At 41.9% G+C, this 16,687-nt stretch overlaps 1 protein-coding gene across 2 annotated transcripts in view; it reads right to left on the reverse strand.

Annotated features, from left to right (window-relative positions):
* CSRNP3 (cysteine and serine rich nuclear protein 3) overlaps positions 1-16,687 on the reverse strand; it is a 180,153-nt gene that overhangs the window by 37,343 nt on the left and 126,123 nt on the right. For both annotated transcript variants that reach the window (XM_067549342.1, XM_067549343.1), the window contains exon 3: positions 11,954-12,124. In XM_067549342.1, coding sequence (XP_067405443.1) covers positions 11,954-12,124 — 171 coding nt within the window. The remainder of the gene's footprint in view (positions 1-11,953; positions 12,125-16,687) is intronic.

A 16,687-nucleotide genomic window follows, 5' to 3' on the forward strand; every position in this document is an offset into this window, starting at 1 on the left:
AGTTTAAGAATTCTTATAGTTGTCACATTGTGACTTTAATTAGTTGAGAAAAATAATACAATAACAAATCTGGTGTCACATTTATAGACAACTCAAGATTCAGGAATGTAAATGTTTTGTTATACTTACTAAAATGATTATTAATGGCCAGTGTATGCTCTGTAGGCTTATGTCTGTTCAAGCAGAATGAACCAAGTCATTAATTACAAAACAAATTTTAAAAAATTCTTCACTGAGGCCTGTTGGGGAAAAAACTCCAAATACAGCACCATATACAGTGCTTCAACTGGCCATCAGATCAGATTTCAAAAGATTCAGAATCCCAGTGGCATGGACGATCTTAACATTACAGAATGGGCAATGAACTAAAAGCTATCATGTGACCCATTTAAATATACTGTAGTTGTGGCCCATTTCATCCTCAAATCTTTCATTCTCCTCAAACCTTTACATCAATTTCCAGAATATCTTATTCTTCTCAATAGTATTCTCTCTCTCTCGTTTTGTTTTGTTTACTTTAATCCCATCACATTTTGCAGCATCTTTCTTTTCCATTTGAAAGAATGTCAAATGTCTGGATCAGGGCCCAAGCATAATTTTTTCGGGCCCAGTAAAAACTTTTAACAAGGGTCCCCTCCCGTAATGGGGGTTGCAGCCTGGGCTAGGCCCCCCAGGGCCTCTGGGCCCCAGCAAAGTGTACCCTTCCCTGCCCCCCCCCCATGGGGGCACTGGTCTAGATTACGACGGGGTCATGGATGAGAGCTAGTTGACTAAAACTTAATCAAGATAAGAGTGAGATAATGTTGGCAGAAATAATTGAAAAATACAGCAAGGACCTTACCTGCCCGTTACTAAAGGTGCATGCCCACCATTTGTTATTTGAGTTCATAATCTGCAGATAGTGGAGGGAAGCTGTCATTAGCTGATCATAGATTGGCTTGGGAAGGTTAGAGTTTTAGCAGTAAATGTCGATTCACTGTACACACACAAACCAACAAAACAAATATGTCCATTGATAATAATCAAAATTTACCAACAGGCAAAGTAAGCAAAATGCTCCTTGAGAATTTATGAGAGTTTGATTTTAGGATATTTACTTTGTATATTTTGACGTGATGTTGACAGTTTGTGTTTTAATGATTTTAAGTTTTAAACATTTTCTATCTCAGCATCTGCAGTCACTAAATAATTATTGTTAGGGATACAGTTGTGTCACAGTGGTCACCATTGTCACAGAACTGGGAATTTTGCCATGCCATGCATTCAGAATTAATTAATTTGCTTTGATCGAGCCCTCTTTGCAACAGGATTAGATCAAATCAAATTAACAAAATGTTAATGTGTGGCAGCAGGGTCCATATGAACAGTTCCTTAGTTTGCTTTGATCAGCTGCCTCCACCTCTACCAAGCACTAACCTGTAAATCCCACTGGCCTTTTGCTCCTGCCTCTAACTAGCTTCCCTGCCCCTGCCACTGCCTCCCCTCGCAAGTCTTCTCCGCCACCAAACACCCCCTAGATCTCCTGCTGCCTCCCCAGGCATCTCTCACCCCCTCTGCATCTCCTAGCCTGCTCTAGACTTCCTGCTCCCCTCCTGTCCCAGTGGTGACAGATCACATTCTCTAGGCTTTTCCTCCCTTGTAGTTCCCTTGGCCCTCAAACTCCTTTGGTCCCCTCTGCCTCCAGATCACCCAATCCCCGTGCCCCTTTCCCATCTTTCTCCCTTGTCCATTGGGGGGGCCTGGACCTTTACTGGCAGATCCCAGGCTCTGATGGCCCACTCTCAAGAAGCCCCTTCACCCCAGCAAGAAATGAGAGACCTGGCCCAGTACCCTGGCCTGCTGCTTGGCAGAGATTGGTCCTATCCTGGGCCTGCAGTATCCCATGTGGAGCACTCCTCCTCCATCAACAGGCGGGGAGAGATGGAAAAATGGGTCAGGGAAGATGGGGGTGGGTTGGAAGTCAAGCAAGCCAGTGGGGAGCAGGGATTGGGGGTGGTGGTTGAGGAACAGGGGACCTACAAGGAGAAAAAAGGGCAGAGAATGAGAGCTGTCACTGCAGGGTATCTGGGAGAAGACAGGGGCAAAGACCCATCTCTGCCCCTTGTAGAAGCTCTGCAATGGGAAGAAGGATCTGCAGCATGGGGGTGGGAGTCAGATGGAAGGGGGGACAGATGGGACCCCCTCATAATTTGAGAACTGATTAACAGTTTATTTGCTGTCACTAAATAATTCAAAGTTCCAACCCTGTTTCAAAGAAGGATTAGATCAAAGAGAAAAAAACAGGTTACTAACTGTCTGTAACTGTTCTTCAAGATATGTTGCTCATGTCCATTCCGTACTAGGTGTGTGCATGCTGCGTGCAGTTATTGGAGATTTTTCCTTCAGTGGCATCCATAGGACTAGCTCTAGCGCCCTCTGGAGCCATGAGTATATTTGCCAGTATAAGTGACGCTGCTGACCCAGTGTCCTCTCAGTTCCTTCTTGCCAGTAACTCCGATAATGGGGTAGTAGGGTGGGTCAAGGATGGACATGAGTAACACATCTCGAAGAACAACAGTTATGGAAGTATAGTAACCGTTTATTCTTCTTTGAGTGCTTGGTCATGTCCATTCCATGCTAGGTGACACACAAACAGAGCTCCCAGAGATGGGCTTGGAGTTCATGGACATGCTGATTGCAATACTGCTCTCCCGAAACTGGCATCTTCATGGCCCTGTTGGGTGATGGTGTAATGGGATTCGAAAATTGGAGGGTGTAACCCTTTGTTAACGTGCTGAGTACCCAACAGTCCAATATTATATATAGCCACACTAGGCTGAATGGCGACATGCAGTCCAAAAACGAAAGGGGTGCTGGATCTGGAGTCAAGACTGGTATATCACCCTTGGGCGCACCTATCTGGCCCCGCCGGGATACCTGTGAGAGCCTGACTGGGAGGCGGAGTTGCGAGAGAGGGGTTAGCATTGCTTATAACCCTTCCTTTTTCTTTTGTAGGGCTCCTGCCTGAGAGGTGGTCCAACCCTGGGAGGCTGCTGCTAAAGTGCTTCCTGGAAGCTGGAGGCATGTAAAGGCCCAAGGAGCAAAGGCTAGCCCTTGAGTTCTTGAGAGCATGAAACTTCAAGTCCATCTGTTCAGAAAACAGAGAAGTGCCCTCAAAAGGGAGGTCCTGGACAGACTGCTGAACTTCATGAGGGAGGCCAGAGATTAGAGCCATGAACAGCATCTCATGGTGACTGCCGATGACATAGTTCTGACTGCCAAGTCAGCCGCATCCAGAGCTGCCTGGAGGGAGATCCTGGCCACAGACTTGCCCTCCTCTAGGATGGACATGAACTCCTGTCTTAGGTCCTGCGGCAGGGAGTCTTTAAATTTGGACAATAAGACCACAGATATAAATCGTACCTCCCGAGAAGGCCTGCTGGTGAGAAATATGCAACTGGAGGCTGCCTGTTGAATAAACCTTAAGACCAAACAAGTCCAATCTCTGTGTCTCTTTATTTTTGGGGATGGCACTCAGCTGCCCCATCTGTCCTGATCATTCACCACCAACACTACTAGGGACCCCAGGAGGGGGAGAAGGAGGAGGGATATGAGTCAAGGTACCCAAATTTGCTGGCTGAGACGTATTATTTCTTCTCTGCCCTTTTTGAGATGGGGGCCAAAGAAGAAGGTTCTGCAATAGTGTCCTGATAGGCCCTCATCCCCGCTACATTAATGAGCAGGGTCACTCTGGATGCAGCTGCTGCAGCCAGGATGTTGATCAGGGTGTGCTGACTCCATAAACTTCTCAACTTCCAGGCCCAAGTTCACTGCAACTCCTTTCAGGAGCTCCTAGTGGGCCCTGAAGTCATCTTGTGGGAGTGGGTTACTAGGGCCTGTGACCACCTTGTCTGGGGATGATGAGGGGGAAGCCGTGCCAGAGGTGGGCCCCTCTCCTCTTCCTCTACCTCTGCCACGTCCATTGGAGCCATTTCCTGGGCATCGACACAGGGGTCAGAACCAGAGTCAGGGTTCATTGCCAGACAGGAATAGGTGGTAGCCCACATTTCTGACATGACCACGTATGAGCAATGGGAAAGGGGTGTCCGGTGTCAAGGATTCCAGTACTGCCACTGGATCGGCCAGTGGCTAGGCACCAGCAGAAGGACCAATACAGAAGTCAGGCGTATAGGCTGGATACCAGTAGGTTCTGGGAGAAGAAACGATTCCCTTTCTGACTCTGATGAGGATTCTTCTCCAGGAGACCACAGTGGTGCAGGGGAACCAGTGACCTCTGCATCAAGACCATGTAGGGCTTGCCCCTGGAGGGTGCCACAGCAGTCGGTGCCACAGTGGAGCTCACCGCACCTTACTCCTTTCTGTCCCCAGTCGCCTTGGCTGATGATGGACTGTTAGGGGTTGGCAGGAACAGGAGGGACAGCATATCCTTTGCCACTTGAAAAGTCTTTGGGAATTTCTCTAATACTCAGAGCTCATAGGGTTAATTAGAAGAGGAAGACAAGTTTCAGAGATGGGGTCAAGATCCCGGGCCTCTTGGTGCTCCCATAATAGAAAAGGTATATACATGTACCTGCTGATTGTATGCCATGAGGTGCTCTACAATCCCCACAATGCCAGTCTTTGAAAGACAGTATATATCTAAAATCAAACTTCATCCTACTGGGGGTGGGAAGGCACAAGCTGTACAAAGGGCATGCAGGAGGAGGTTCAAAAATCCAGCAGATGAAAAGAAAAGGAAACAGTGTAAGGTATCAAGAAATGGCAGAAAAATTAGCAGCAACTGAATATTTAAAAAGAGGAGGGGTGCAAGGAAGGAGAAAGCTTCCATGGATCAGAGAAGAGGAAATGTGCAAGTGTGACAGAGGCAGTGCAACTGGCTGACTGTATACTATACCCATGATATTTCCAGTGTAAGTTCTAGCTTAAAAGTGTTTCACAGAACCCTCCAATGAAATATGCCATCACTTCTTTGTGTAGATGGCTGGGTTAAGAGAATGAGGAAAAGATATTTTTAATTTATATTTTTAAAAGATTTCACTATGTTACTATACATGCTTGGATATCACTACCAACAAACCATTATTTAATTTTAGTGGAAGGTTTTGATGTACCAGCTGTACATTTAAAACATCTGCATTAGTGGTGTGGCAAGTGAAATAACTCAGATTGGATCAGAGACCAAACACTCCAGTTTATACAGTGCAGGATTTTATTCTCCTTCTTTAGCATACAAGCTTATTTGAAATGCAACAACCACATGCACTCAAAGTGCTTGGGGCTTGTAACTGCTTCCCAGGGGAGAAAAGGTCTCCCTGCTGTCTGGATTAATAACTAGATGAGGCTCCCATTCAAAGCGCTTTCTGAACCAGTAGTGGCTTCTTGGTGTTAGGCAGTTATGCTGGCTTTATGCCAACTCCTCTACTGCCTCATACAGGTAATTTCCTGATAGACAGACAGGCTGTATGCATTAGTGCATTAGAAATGACACTATACAAAGCAGAAAAAGTAAACATGGAAATTAATCTCTTATATAAAACTTAACTATATACCTGTATGACCATGAAAGATGTCACTCCTATGTATTTACTGCTATTACAAGAGAGAAAGGGCCACACATTATAATGAAAATAAATTACTTTTTTCATCACTATCTAAAAGCCCATAATATAGTGCTTTCACATTTAAATAATTTAGACAGCATTGTAAATTTACACAATATTTTAAACACACAGAAAGAGAAATGTTCCCTGACCTGGAAAGCTTACAATCTAATTAAGACAGCTGAAGGTGACTGGATGACCACCAAGGGAAATTTACTGACTGTAGGGAGGTCAAAGTAGGAGTCCCAAGGTCAAAAGCGGCTGACTAAAATGAAAAATTAATATTTTTCTGTATGTAGTGTAGCAGAATGCCTTCTCTCCCTCAATGGGTCCCATGCTTTCCCCCTAGGGTGGGCCAGGGTACTCCTTCACCCCTCAGAATTTTCCCCCTCTAGCGGTGGGTGAGGGTAACTGTTCTCCAAAATGGCCGTTCTCCTCTGGCTTCAGGTCCCATCTCTGAGCCTACTAGGCCCTCGCATCTTTGTTGGGGCTTTGGCCACTCCATTGAACAGCCAGTGGGGGGCCCCGGTCCCACCCTCTACTCTGGGCCCTAACCCAGGGACCCTGCAAATAGCTGCCTCATGCTGCTGCTTTCAAGAATGCTACCAGCTTCCCTGGGTTACCTCCCCATGGCCCCTAGGCCGACTCTACATACCTTGCTTGGGCAAGCCCCCCAGCTCCTTGCCTGGGGAGTCTCCCTGTCTCTGATAGCACTCTGGACATGGCAACATCAAGCAAACACACAGTTCAGTCACCCTCTGGCAGGCTCTTTTCCCTCAGATCTCCATGCCTGGAAAGGTCCTCAGCCCCACTTAGGCAAGGATTCTCCCCAGCTTCTGTATCTGTGATGTTCTCCACCCCCAGCATATCGCTCCTCCTTCTGTACCTTCCTGGTCCTTACCAGCATCTGCACCACTCAGCTCTCCAGCAGCTCACACAACTCCTATCACCCACACCTGCTGGCTAGAGGAGATGCTTTTAACAAGCTCCAGGCAGGTCCTTGATTTGTCCCATGTGCCCTAATTAACCGGGATAACCCCTGTTCAGCTACCAAGGGAAAAGGGACCTGCTGATCCTGGGGCTGATATATCTGCCTTCCACCACTCTCCTGTAGCTGTCTGACCTGACCCTGTCACATCATATAATCTCTTTCATTAAGTGTCTGAATTAACATATATTCTTTCTTGAACCAAAGTGCATAAAGGCTCTCCCCAGAAACTGTGGAAGTGATAAAATATAGGAAATTAATTTATCACTGAACCACAAGGTTTTGGAAAAAAATATCTTGGCTTTTTTCTAAAACTAGCGATTTTACTGGCATATTTAAATTAATCAAATGTTTTTAAGCACAAGGCAATGATCTAAAATATAAAACACTTTAAAGGGCAAGACGGCAAAAGGTTTGTTTATATTTATTCTCAAGTGCTATAAAAAAAGTTAAGATGGTTCTTTCCTAAAAATATTATCAATTCTTTCTTCATATACCAGTTTATATTTACTACCAGACATCATCAGGCCAGCACGGAACTCTGCTAGCTTCAGCTTTCCAATAACGATGTTGAAGCACACGAAAATTGCTAGACCTTGATTGACCGAAAATAGTGAAAACTGATCCAAACCTGTACTAAGGGAGAAAAAATTACAAATCTGAATAACTTAGTCTTAGAAACTTAGTGTTGGGTAAGTAAATGTAATTTTCCTGTCGGTTACACTATGATTTAAATTATGCTTGACCAATAAAGCTAAGAAACAATGAAGAAGAATTTAATAGGATTTGAATGTGAGATGTAAGCATCTGAGCAGGCTCAAGGTCAGCCTTCCATATGATATTTCATCTGACACAGAAAATCAATGTCCCCAGTATCCCTGTCAGTAACAAATATACTGCTTCCCTTATCAAACCATTACCAATATACTGTACATATAGCTATATAAGTACACTGTATATACTAAAATATACAGCAGAACTCTAGAAATTGAACATATGCCACTTTCTGACAATGTACCAACCCACAACAGCCAACTCCTCCTGGGGTCTCCAAGTTGTGTCAATTCTATCCTAACCCGAAAGGCAATGAAGCTTGTTAAATACATGTTTATTCATAATACGGTATAAAGCTGGTTTGAAGATATTGTACTTATTGTTTTTGGAATTTAGACCCAGACCATATGAACTCAGGGCACTGTTTGCAAAAGTAAAATTACAGCATGTACATTCAGCTTACTTTTCATATTTCTATATTGCCAGTAGATATATAGATTTGTGACTCTGGCCAAATATTTCTGAGATCCTCTGATACTCACAATACTCTGAAAAAGCTGTAATTTTCTCATGCCTGTATTTAAAAACATTGTTCTTGAAGCTAAAGTACAATATGTAGAACAGTATTTCAAATACAATCAAGATTTTATGTTATGCACTTGTGTTAAAACTTTCAAGTTTCTATTTCTAAATCTGACAATTTAAAATATTCAGAAATATGAAGCACTAGAAACAATCTGTCTTATAAATTGGTAGACTCAGAATCAAATTGCTATTTTTTATTTTGGTGACTATTGATGTAAATAGATTGTTTCAAATCCAGCCTATGAAGGCTCATACGTACACTAAAATAGATGCAGTGGTAACATAAATCAGCTTACAGGTATACAGTCATCAAGATATTACCAGTAATCAAAGTTACTGTGTCACTTCAATATTCCCCTATGGGGTTACTAAGAAATATTGTCTTATGTCACAGTAACTACTGTATTTTAGCTTATCAACACTGTATCCTAAATATAATTATGCGTATCAGTGAAATTCTACCAAACTGTCACAAGTAAAACTATCTGAAAAGCTATCCTTGAATCCTGCTTGGTTGAGAAGAGGCAAAAAAAAAAAGGTCTGCAGGTAAACTGGTATAGTCAATGGAGATATGTTGACTAGTTATACCAAATCAGAATGTGGTCCCTTGTATAGCTGGTAATATTGTACTGTTGTTGACCAAGTTGAAAAAAGAAGCACCTGAAGACAGTGCCTTGCATCATTCTTCCTTAAAGCTGGCCTGTAATTTCAGCAGTCCCTCTCCTTAAGACAGAACTCTCCAGCTTTCTTCCTTGGAGCTGAGTTGCGGTTTAGGCCAGCTGGACCTTAACCAGCTTCTCCTTCAGCTGGCTCCTTTCTCCAATCAGTCCCTGGGCTCAGTGGGTTCAGCAAACCTTCGCCTGCTGGTGTGTCTCCTTCTATGAAGGAGGAGGCAGCATATAAAGCTTTAAGGCAGGGGAAATGGCATATCTCCGTTAGTTGGGAAAGAGGGGAGCTTTATTCCCTTCCCCTTCTCCCCCAAGGGTCTTTAAAGAAACAGTGATGGGATTTCCTTCCAAAAAGCACTTATTTCCAGGACCGCTTCCTTTCTACCAATATCTCCCAAGTTCTTGTATATGTCAGTAGCAACTGGGGGCCCTAAGCAGAAATATTTTTGCCCCCTCTGCACAACACATACTAATAATTAATAGGGGACCTGCCTTGAGCTGCTTGGGGTCCTAAGCAATTGCTTAGAATGCTTATGTCTAGCAGTGGCTCTGTATGTCAGACTTTTCGAAACCTAAAGGGCCCAACTCCACATGACAGGGGTGGGCTGACTCTTAGGCACCACTACCCGTAAGGGGGCTGACTAGTCTGACACAGTTTGAGATTCACACTTTCTGTTATTCTGTTGCAAATTTGTGTGTGGAAACTCTTATTTTGGTATAAGAATGTCTTGTATGTTTAGTTTTCAGAAAAGCTGCAACATTGTAGAATTATATTATGACACCCTGTATCTGAAAACAACACCCCAAAAACCCCATATTCATCAATGTCATATAATTATGGTATGTTCTGTACAAAGTACGCCTTGTTTGGTATTATTTTAAAAGTCTTGATCTGCTAAACATTAGTATCCTGTTGGATTGTATATGCTACCATAGTAGGTGAAGTGATAAAATATTATTGTAAATAATAATAGTATAATAATAAATATACATAATAAATAGTAGAGCACATTACAAGATGGGAAACTCTTCCAAAAAGCCTTCAGGTACAACAGTGAAGTGGCCAGGTAGTGTTAATGGCTATCTCTCACCCATTCAAGAATAAATTCCACTATCAGGAATTGTTTACAGTGCAGACTTCACTGTAGGAAGCATGATCCCAATGGGGCTGCTTGACCAATGGGAAGCAGCCACCACCTCACATGCAGGGGCCATTCTAGCAAGTTGAAACAGATTATAAAAGGGGGAGCATGACATCATCACTTGGCTCCACTCTCATTTAACTGAACACCTGAAGGGTCTTCTGGAAGACAAAAGGACTTTGAAAGTGGGGAGGACAGTCCCAGGCAGGGAAGGTTGCCCAGCCTGTGTTTAAGGAACTGCTTGTACCAGCCAACAAGGGTGAGACATTGCTAAATCAAGAGTTCGTTAGTCTGTAGAATTTAGACTGTGATCTTAAATTTATTTCATTTGGTAACTTCTTTTAATCTCTTTACACTTGCCACTTATAATCACTTAATCTATTTTTCTGTAGTTAATAAACTTGTTTAATGTTTTATCTTAACCAGTCTGTCTTTGAGTGAAGTATGTTGACAAACTGCTAAGTAATAAAAGCTGGTGCACGTTCCTTCCACTTTGAGGGAAGGGCGGAGTGAATAATAATCTCTTCTAGTTAGGCTTTTTGACCAGAGTAGATGGTATAGTCCTGTGGTCTGGGCTGAGAAGCCAGCTGGAGTTTTTCTATTGTTAGTTTGTGTCTGGCTGGAAAGCGTACACTGAACTGAGCTGAATGTGGTCCCTGCCTATGGAGGGCTATGTAAATGCAATATCTGCCTGAGGTTTGTGGCTTGTCACAGCATCACAGTGTGAGAGGGAACCAAGATGGTCAGACAGAGGGCTCTGTGGTATCCCAGCTGCCAGGCGGTACCCCAGGGGTTCTGCATGCCGTCACATATATAAACAAAATTTTTTTTTTTGTAAAACAGAGAAACTATCATAGCTTTAAAAAAAACTACAGTCAGGGACAGAAGTTTTAGGATGCCTGCAGTAAATTACAAAGGTGCCACTTATTACTGTTAATTTTGACCAAGCAAATGGTTCTTGTTGACTGGCAGAAATTTGCTGAAGAGGAGTTCTATGCTCCATCAGTTGGATACAGTGGGAAAATTAAAAGCGCCCATAAATCTGCATTTAATACAGACATGGGGTCAGTAAAAGGTAAAAGTAAAAGGTGTAACGGCTTATCTTCAAGAGGTTGGAAATGCGATCAGTGAATCCAGTGTGAAGATTACTTACATAAGAAGAGAGTTAAAGGGTCCTGTCCAAAAGTTGTAGGGAGTGTTAATGCTCTTAAAAATACAATTTTTAACATTTTTACTTAATAAATCTTGCTCTTTTTATTGACAAAAATGTCTGATTTAATTAAATTTATAAATATGTACAGACACATCCATTCTCACCAGATATTCTAACCTCATAATCTGACCATTTTTGCTAACCTTGAAGCAAATACTTATCTCCACAAATATTTGTTCACTGCACAGAAGCAAGTTCCTGTCTGGAGCAGGCAAGCTACTGCTATGACCAGTGGTTGTCAGTATCACCATCTGATCTGCAACAAATTTCAGTAAGCCCTTTATAGTGTGATCATTCTGATTTAAGAAGAAAGTATTATTATCTATAGTACACCACATCAGATGATACTAATTACTATATTTCATGATACTAGCTGCACAGAATTTGGCCCTTAGAAGCTTGCCAATTTTATACAATACAAATAGATAAGGTTACCTGCAGTACCTTGCAATGTTATCCCCTTGTGCTTCCTACACCAAAAGTAAGATATACCTAAATATTGCAAATCCTGAGGTTATCCAACTAGAAATATGTAGTTATCTAAGCCAAATGGCATGTTTTAAAGGGCTTGCAGTGTATAATGCTTGTCTGCAGTAGCAAAGTACTGGACTCAATGTCCCAGGAAGCCCTTTCTTATGTCTTATGTTCCTATATTAGTCACAATTAATCAGACTAATAAAGAATTTTGTACAGATATTAAAGTGAATTAATATATAAAGACAAAATGCCCGAGACTGCTGGGTGACTGTGAACCGGGGATCATCACAGTGATGTTGGGCAAGTCATTGACTCTCTCTCTATGCCTAAGCTCCCCCAGCTGTAAAATAGGAATAATGAAACTGGCCTCCTTTGTAAAGTGCTTTGAGATCTACTGAAAAGTGCTATATAAATACTAGGAATTATTATTATTATTATTGAGCCATATGATGTGGTTTCTCTTGTACAGCAAAACAATGTGTCTTATATACAACTTTAGTACTTACGAGTAAAATGATTAGAAGTGGATGGATTGACACTATCGCCACTGTCAGCACTTTCACTGCTAGAAACATCATCGTCTGATTCCTGCACAGAGGAGCAGGGTGAGGAGCCGTCAACTTCTTCAAATTTCCTCTTTAAAATTCCACTCATAGCTGCAATGCTGTCACATGCACCTGTAACAGGAGCAATGAAACATTGAAACATTTGACCACCAACCATGCAATCAAGGTCTACAATGTAATTTTTATTGGGATTTTTATACATGATATAGGCTATCACTTTTGTTCATGAATGGCTGTTTATTGGGACGTATTATATATAGGAGAGTAAAAAGAAACAAAAAACCAAACCCAGGAGTAATTTGCTATCCACGAAGAAGGGGTATAACAGATTGCTTTTTCATGGATGAAAAGACCAGGGATGGTCTAGATATTACTTAGTCCTGCCATGAGTGCAGGGGACTGGACTAGATGACCCCTTGAGGTCCCTTCCAGCCCTATGATTCTATGATGAGAGTTATCTTTTGTTACAACAAAGCTACCCCTTTCATGGAAAGCCCTGAAATCTAATTTGAAAACAGGCTGTTCTCAGGCCAACAGAGAGAGACAGAAAACTGAAAGCATCTGATTAAGGGCCTTATTCTCAGGTGTTGAGCACCCTCAACTCCCACTGATTTTAGCAGGGATTTTAGGACTGGACCCTGAGATTCTAAAGAACCTTGAGTTTCTCTTCAGAAATCCTCAGGCTGACTGAATGAGTGGTCTTGACAGGCTTTGGAGGGAAATGTAGATAGCCTCTCTTAACAGAGAGAAGATCAATGCAGCACAGTGGGAAGCGATTCAAAAGGGAGGAAATAGTATTTAGCACTCATGTTCTCAAAGTGGTCCATAAACTAACTAATTAACCAACCAATCCTCATATTGCTCCTGTGTGATACAGTAGAGAAATTATTATCATTGCCATTTTACAGGATGTTCAATGACTCTCCAAAGGCCATATAACAAATTAGTGACTAAGCCAGGCTTAGAATTCAGGAATTCTTGGCTCCTAGTCACTTACACTAATTGCTAAAGAACATTGTCTTGTTATTTTTCCAGAGACATACATCACCACGCCACATAGTAAGAAATGGTGGGAAGTCTAATATGTTCCAGTCTCATGAGATAAGATTTTGAACAGAAAATTAGGAAGTTAACTAGTGAAATAGCTTTAACAGGTATTATAACACGAATCAAACACATTTTAGGGGAAAATCTGCCCTTGCTCCTCTGTATTGTACAGTGGGAGGTGGAGAAGCAAGAACACCAAGAGCTTGCTCAAAGGACATGTATGTGCCTTTGCATACCAACAGCACTGGACTCCTTCCTGTCAGGGTGGGGCAAAGGCAGCAAAGCTGGGGGCATATAAATAAATAGTGCCTTTTTAATAGAGTTTTTACATATAATATGAAGACGAGTAGTCTTTAGGTTTATTCAAAGAATTAAGGAAAAAAGAACAAATTCCTTAGGCTTAAAAGAAGGTAGTGGGCAGGAGACCAATACGGCAGATCACCAGGGTAACCGCTAAGGCCTTGATCCTGCAGTATGCTGCACATGGGTAGACCCGCTACATCTGTAGATAACCCCACTGATGTCAATGGTATGCCACACAGGTTCAGTGCATTGCAGAAACAGGGCCTATGAAGCTGATTTAAATGAACCAACGCAACAAAATGGAGTGTTAGACCTGCCTTTCCTCTGCCTTGCTTCAAAGCACCGTACGTTGTGCTCCAACACCTAGGCACAGCAGAAATGATTTATGGACAGATTTTAGCACAGCTGCTCTGCGTAACCTTGCCTTTGTAAGTGTAAAGCAGAAACTATAAGCATGGACATTGTTTTACTGTAAGTTTTTTGTTTTTTGCTTTATTTAACAGTAAGAATTAGGATTTGCTATAATGGATCATTTGCCTACTGAGAATCAGTAGTTTTGAGAGCACCAGGGATACATGATTAGGACAAGTCTAGTGGTCTGTCTCCCACATAGTCAATACATGATGATTTGGAGGAAAGCAGTGAAAACTCCACTAAACCATACCTTTACATAATGCACGTGGCCAACTATGCAATGCTACCTGACACTAGCAATCAGTTTTCACCTGAAGCATGAGACTGGAGAACCTGCTTCTTAGCATACACAGCCAGCCTTTTACAAGTCCAACTAAGCATTTGATTCAATGCCCTCCTAAGGCAGCTAATTCCATAGTACTTTATAAAAGAAAAAACAACCTTTTAATTACAGCATAACATCTCAATGGAGCCTTCAAAACCATTACAATGTCAACCTTTCGCCAGTATTTTACATGATAACCATAATACAGGGGATGCCTAAGACTTCCACTGAAACTGTATTGCATTTAGAAAATCTTTAGAATTGTTACATTATAAAATGTAGGGGTTTAGCTAATTCTTAAGCAGGGATATTCCACATAGCACCAATGAGAGCTATATCCATGACCCCCAATCCTGCAGTTTTATTCAGAACAAAATTATCCCACTGTTTTCAAGGGCTGCAATATCTAGTCCTGAAATAACAAGATGCATCTCGCACAGTCTAAGGGGTTTGTTTAGAGTGCATGTTTTACAATAATCCAAATATATGGCTGTGGAGAACTATCTACTTTTCTCCTAGAGTAAATGGGGTTGCTCAGGTTTTATTCAGAGTAAAATTTAGCCCCAGATCAGAAAAGAAGCTCCAGAAAGGTTCTAATTCTGCCCCTGTTTTGTTGCACAATAGGACCCAGATAAACTCTAGAACAGTTTAAAAGGAAGTTTGAAAACAAGGCAGCTGTATTAAATAAGATCTCCAGTGGAATAATTACTGCCCTGTTCGTTTTATAATACTTTTTCTAAAGCACTAATTTTGTTTTGCTTTGATAAAAGTTGATAGAAATCCCTATATTTATCTTGACCAACCTGAAACAGATGAGTTATCCCTAACTTCCTTAATCAAGTCTTTAGAAGATTAAATTTGTATATAACATATATAGAGATACCATATAGTCAATTATTACAACTTAAAATAATTAGTTGACGCTTTTCCTAGAAGAAAATATATATTTAAGCAAGCCCAGGCTTAATTCAAAGAAATAAACAATTACAAATGTAGGTTCAAGGGCTGCACAATGGTAGATGTGTTACTTGTTTGCTTTTTTTAAAAAATTCAAGCTCTTGTGACTGGAAAGCTAGAGAGAACAAGCAGTTGGTGGGAGCATAGGAGGAGAATATTAAGGAGTAGGTCAGGAGAAATAGAGACAGAAGCAGGCTAAAAGTCAAGCCAAGGGTAAAGATATAAATTACCACTGCCTCTGGCAGGAATCAATTATGCTGGCCATTGTGGACTCTTTAAACATGCTCAACTAGAAAGGAGAACATAGGGAACTTTCTCTTCTATTCTTTCATTCTCTGCATCCCTTTTCCCTCACATCATCCTTGCATAGGTTGCACTCCACAGAAATCTCCTTATACATCTTTAAACCTGATGGCTAAATTCAAGTTAAAAATTCAAGCAGATTACTTCAGTGACAAGGAATGTTTTTATGTTTGCATTTACCTATAATAATACTTAATATTTTCTATTATGAGACTGTGTTTTCAGTTGCTCATTAGTCTGAAAACTGTAAACCATTCAGGTTGAAATTTACTGTGCTGGGTGGCCATCTCAGACTTAATTTTTTTTCAAAGTTAGGAAAAAAGGTGTTTTGCCCATGATGAAAAAAAAAAATCTTACAACTGTTTTATTACAAATCTCTAGCACTCCCAAGCTTTGGAGCAGGTACTTGAAATGTGGCTGAGGTGTCAGGGATGTGTCTTTTGTTGTTCATCTGAATATTTACCCACCTTGACCAAGTGATAAGCCTCTGAAAAACTGCTTACTAGAGACTCGTGAGTTCAGCAGCTAAATTCTCTAAAGATTCTGTCTGCACTGAGAATGATCCATCTCCTCACAGCTCCTAAGTGATGATCCTCACAGAGCTCCATCCTGTGACTGCAGTGTCTGAATAGGACCTTCTCTGCAACTGTTTCTCCTGACTCCTAGGAGACAATGGTGTGAGGTACCAGAACAGTCTCTCCTGTGCTTTCAATGCTCCCACTAATGGCATCTAAGAAGTGAGGAAGAGAAGGATGTGGACTGACTCAAATGCAAAGGGGTGAGAAACAGGGACAGGAAGGGGAAAAAAAGTAAGGGATGAGGAGCAGAGCTCAGAATAGGGGGATGAGTAGGAGCAGAAGTGGGAAGAAGAGGCAATCATAGAGGGAGGTGGACGATGGGGATGCGATAGGAACAAGAAGAGAAAGGGGAGAGAGGAGCAAGATCTGGGACTGGAAGAGGGGAATGATGAGAGCAGCCAAGGAGACAGAATGTAAGACAGTAGCAGTGTTGGGGGCAGAGGAGATAGGAGGGGAAGATAATAGTGGAGTAGGAGGACAAGGGCAGGAGGTAGAGAGAGGGGAATCAGAGCAAAAGGGGACAAGGAGAGGCTTACTGGTTTATGATCACTTGGGAATACTCCCGTACAGATCCTGGAATTCAACACAGGAGTCCCGAGTCTCAACATTCACTGTTTGACAAATAAATGTGAAATTCACTGGCAAAGTGTATCTCCACTCCCTGCTAGAGGCAGGTCCACATAAAAGGTGAATCAGAAAGTGTGTAGTGAATGCAGCATGGAATTGCGGTAAGGGAAATGATAGTTT

Source organism: Emydura macquarii, unplaced genomic scaffold (genome assembly GCF_026122565.2).
Source record: "Emydura macquarii macquarii isolate MOO-44397 ecotype Brisbane River unplaced genomic scaffold, CSIRO-AGI_Emac_v2 contig_1253, whole genome shotgun sequence".
NCBI lineage: Eukaryota > Metazoa > Chordata > Testudines > Chelidae > Emydura > Emydura macquarii.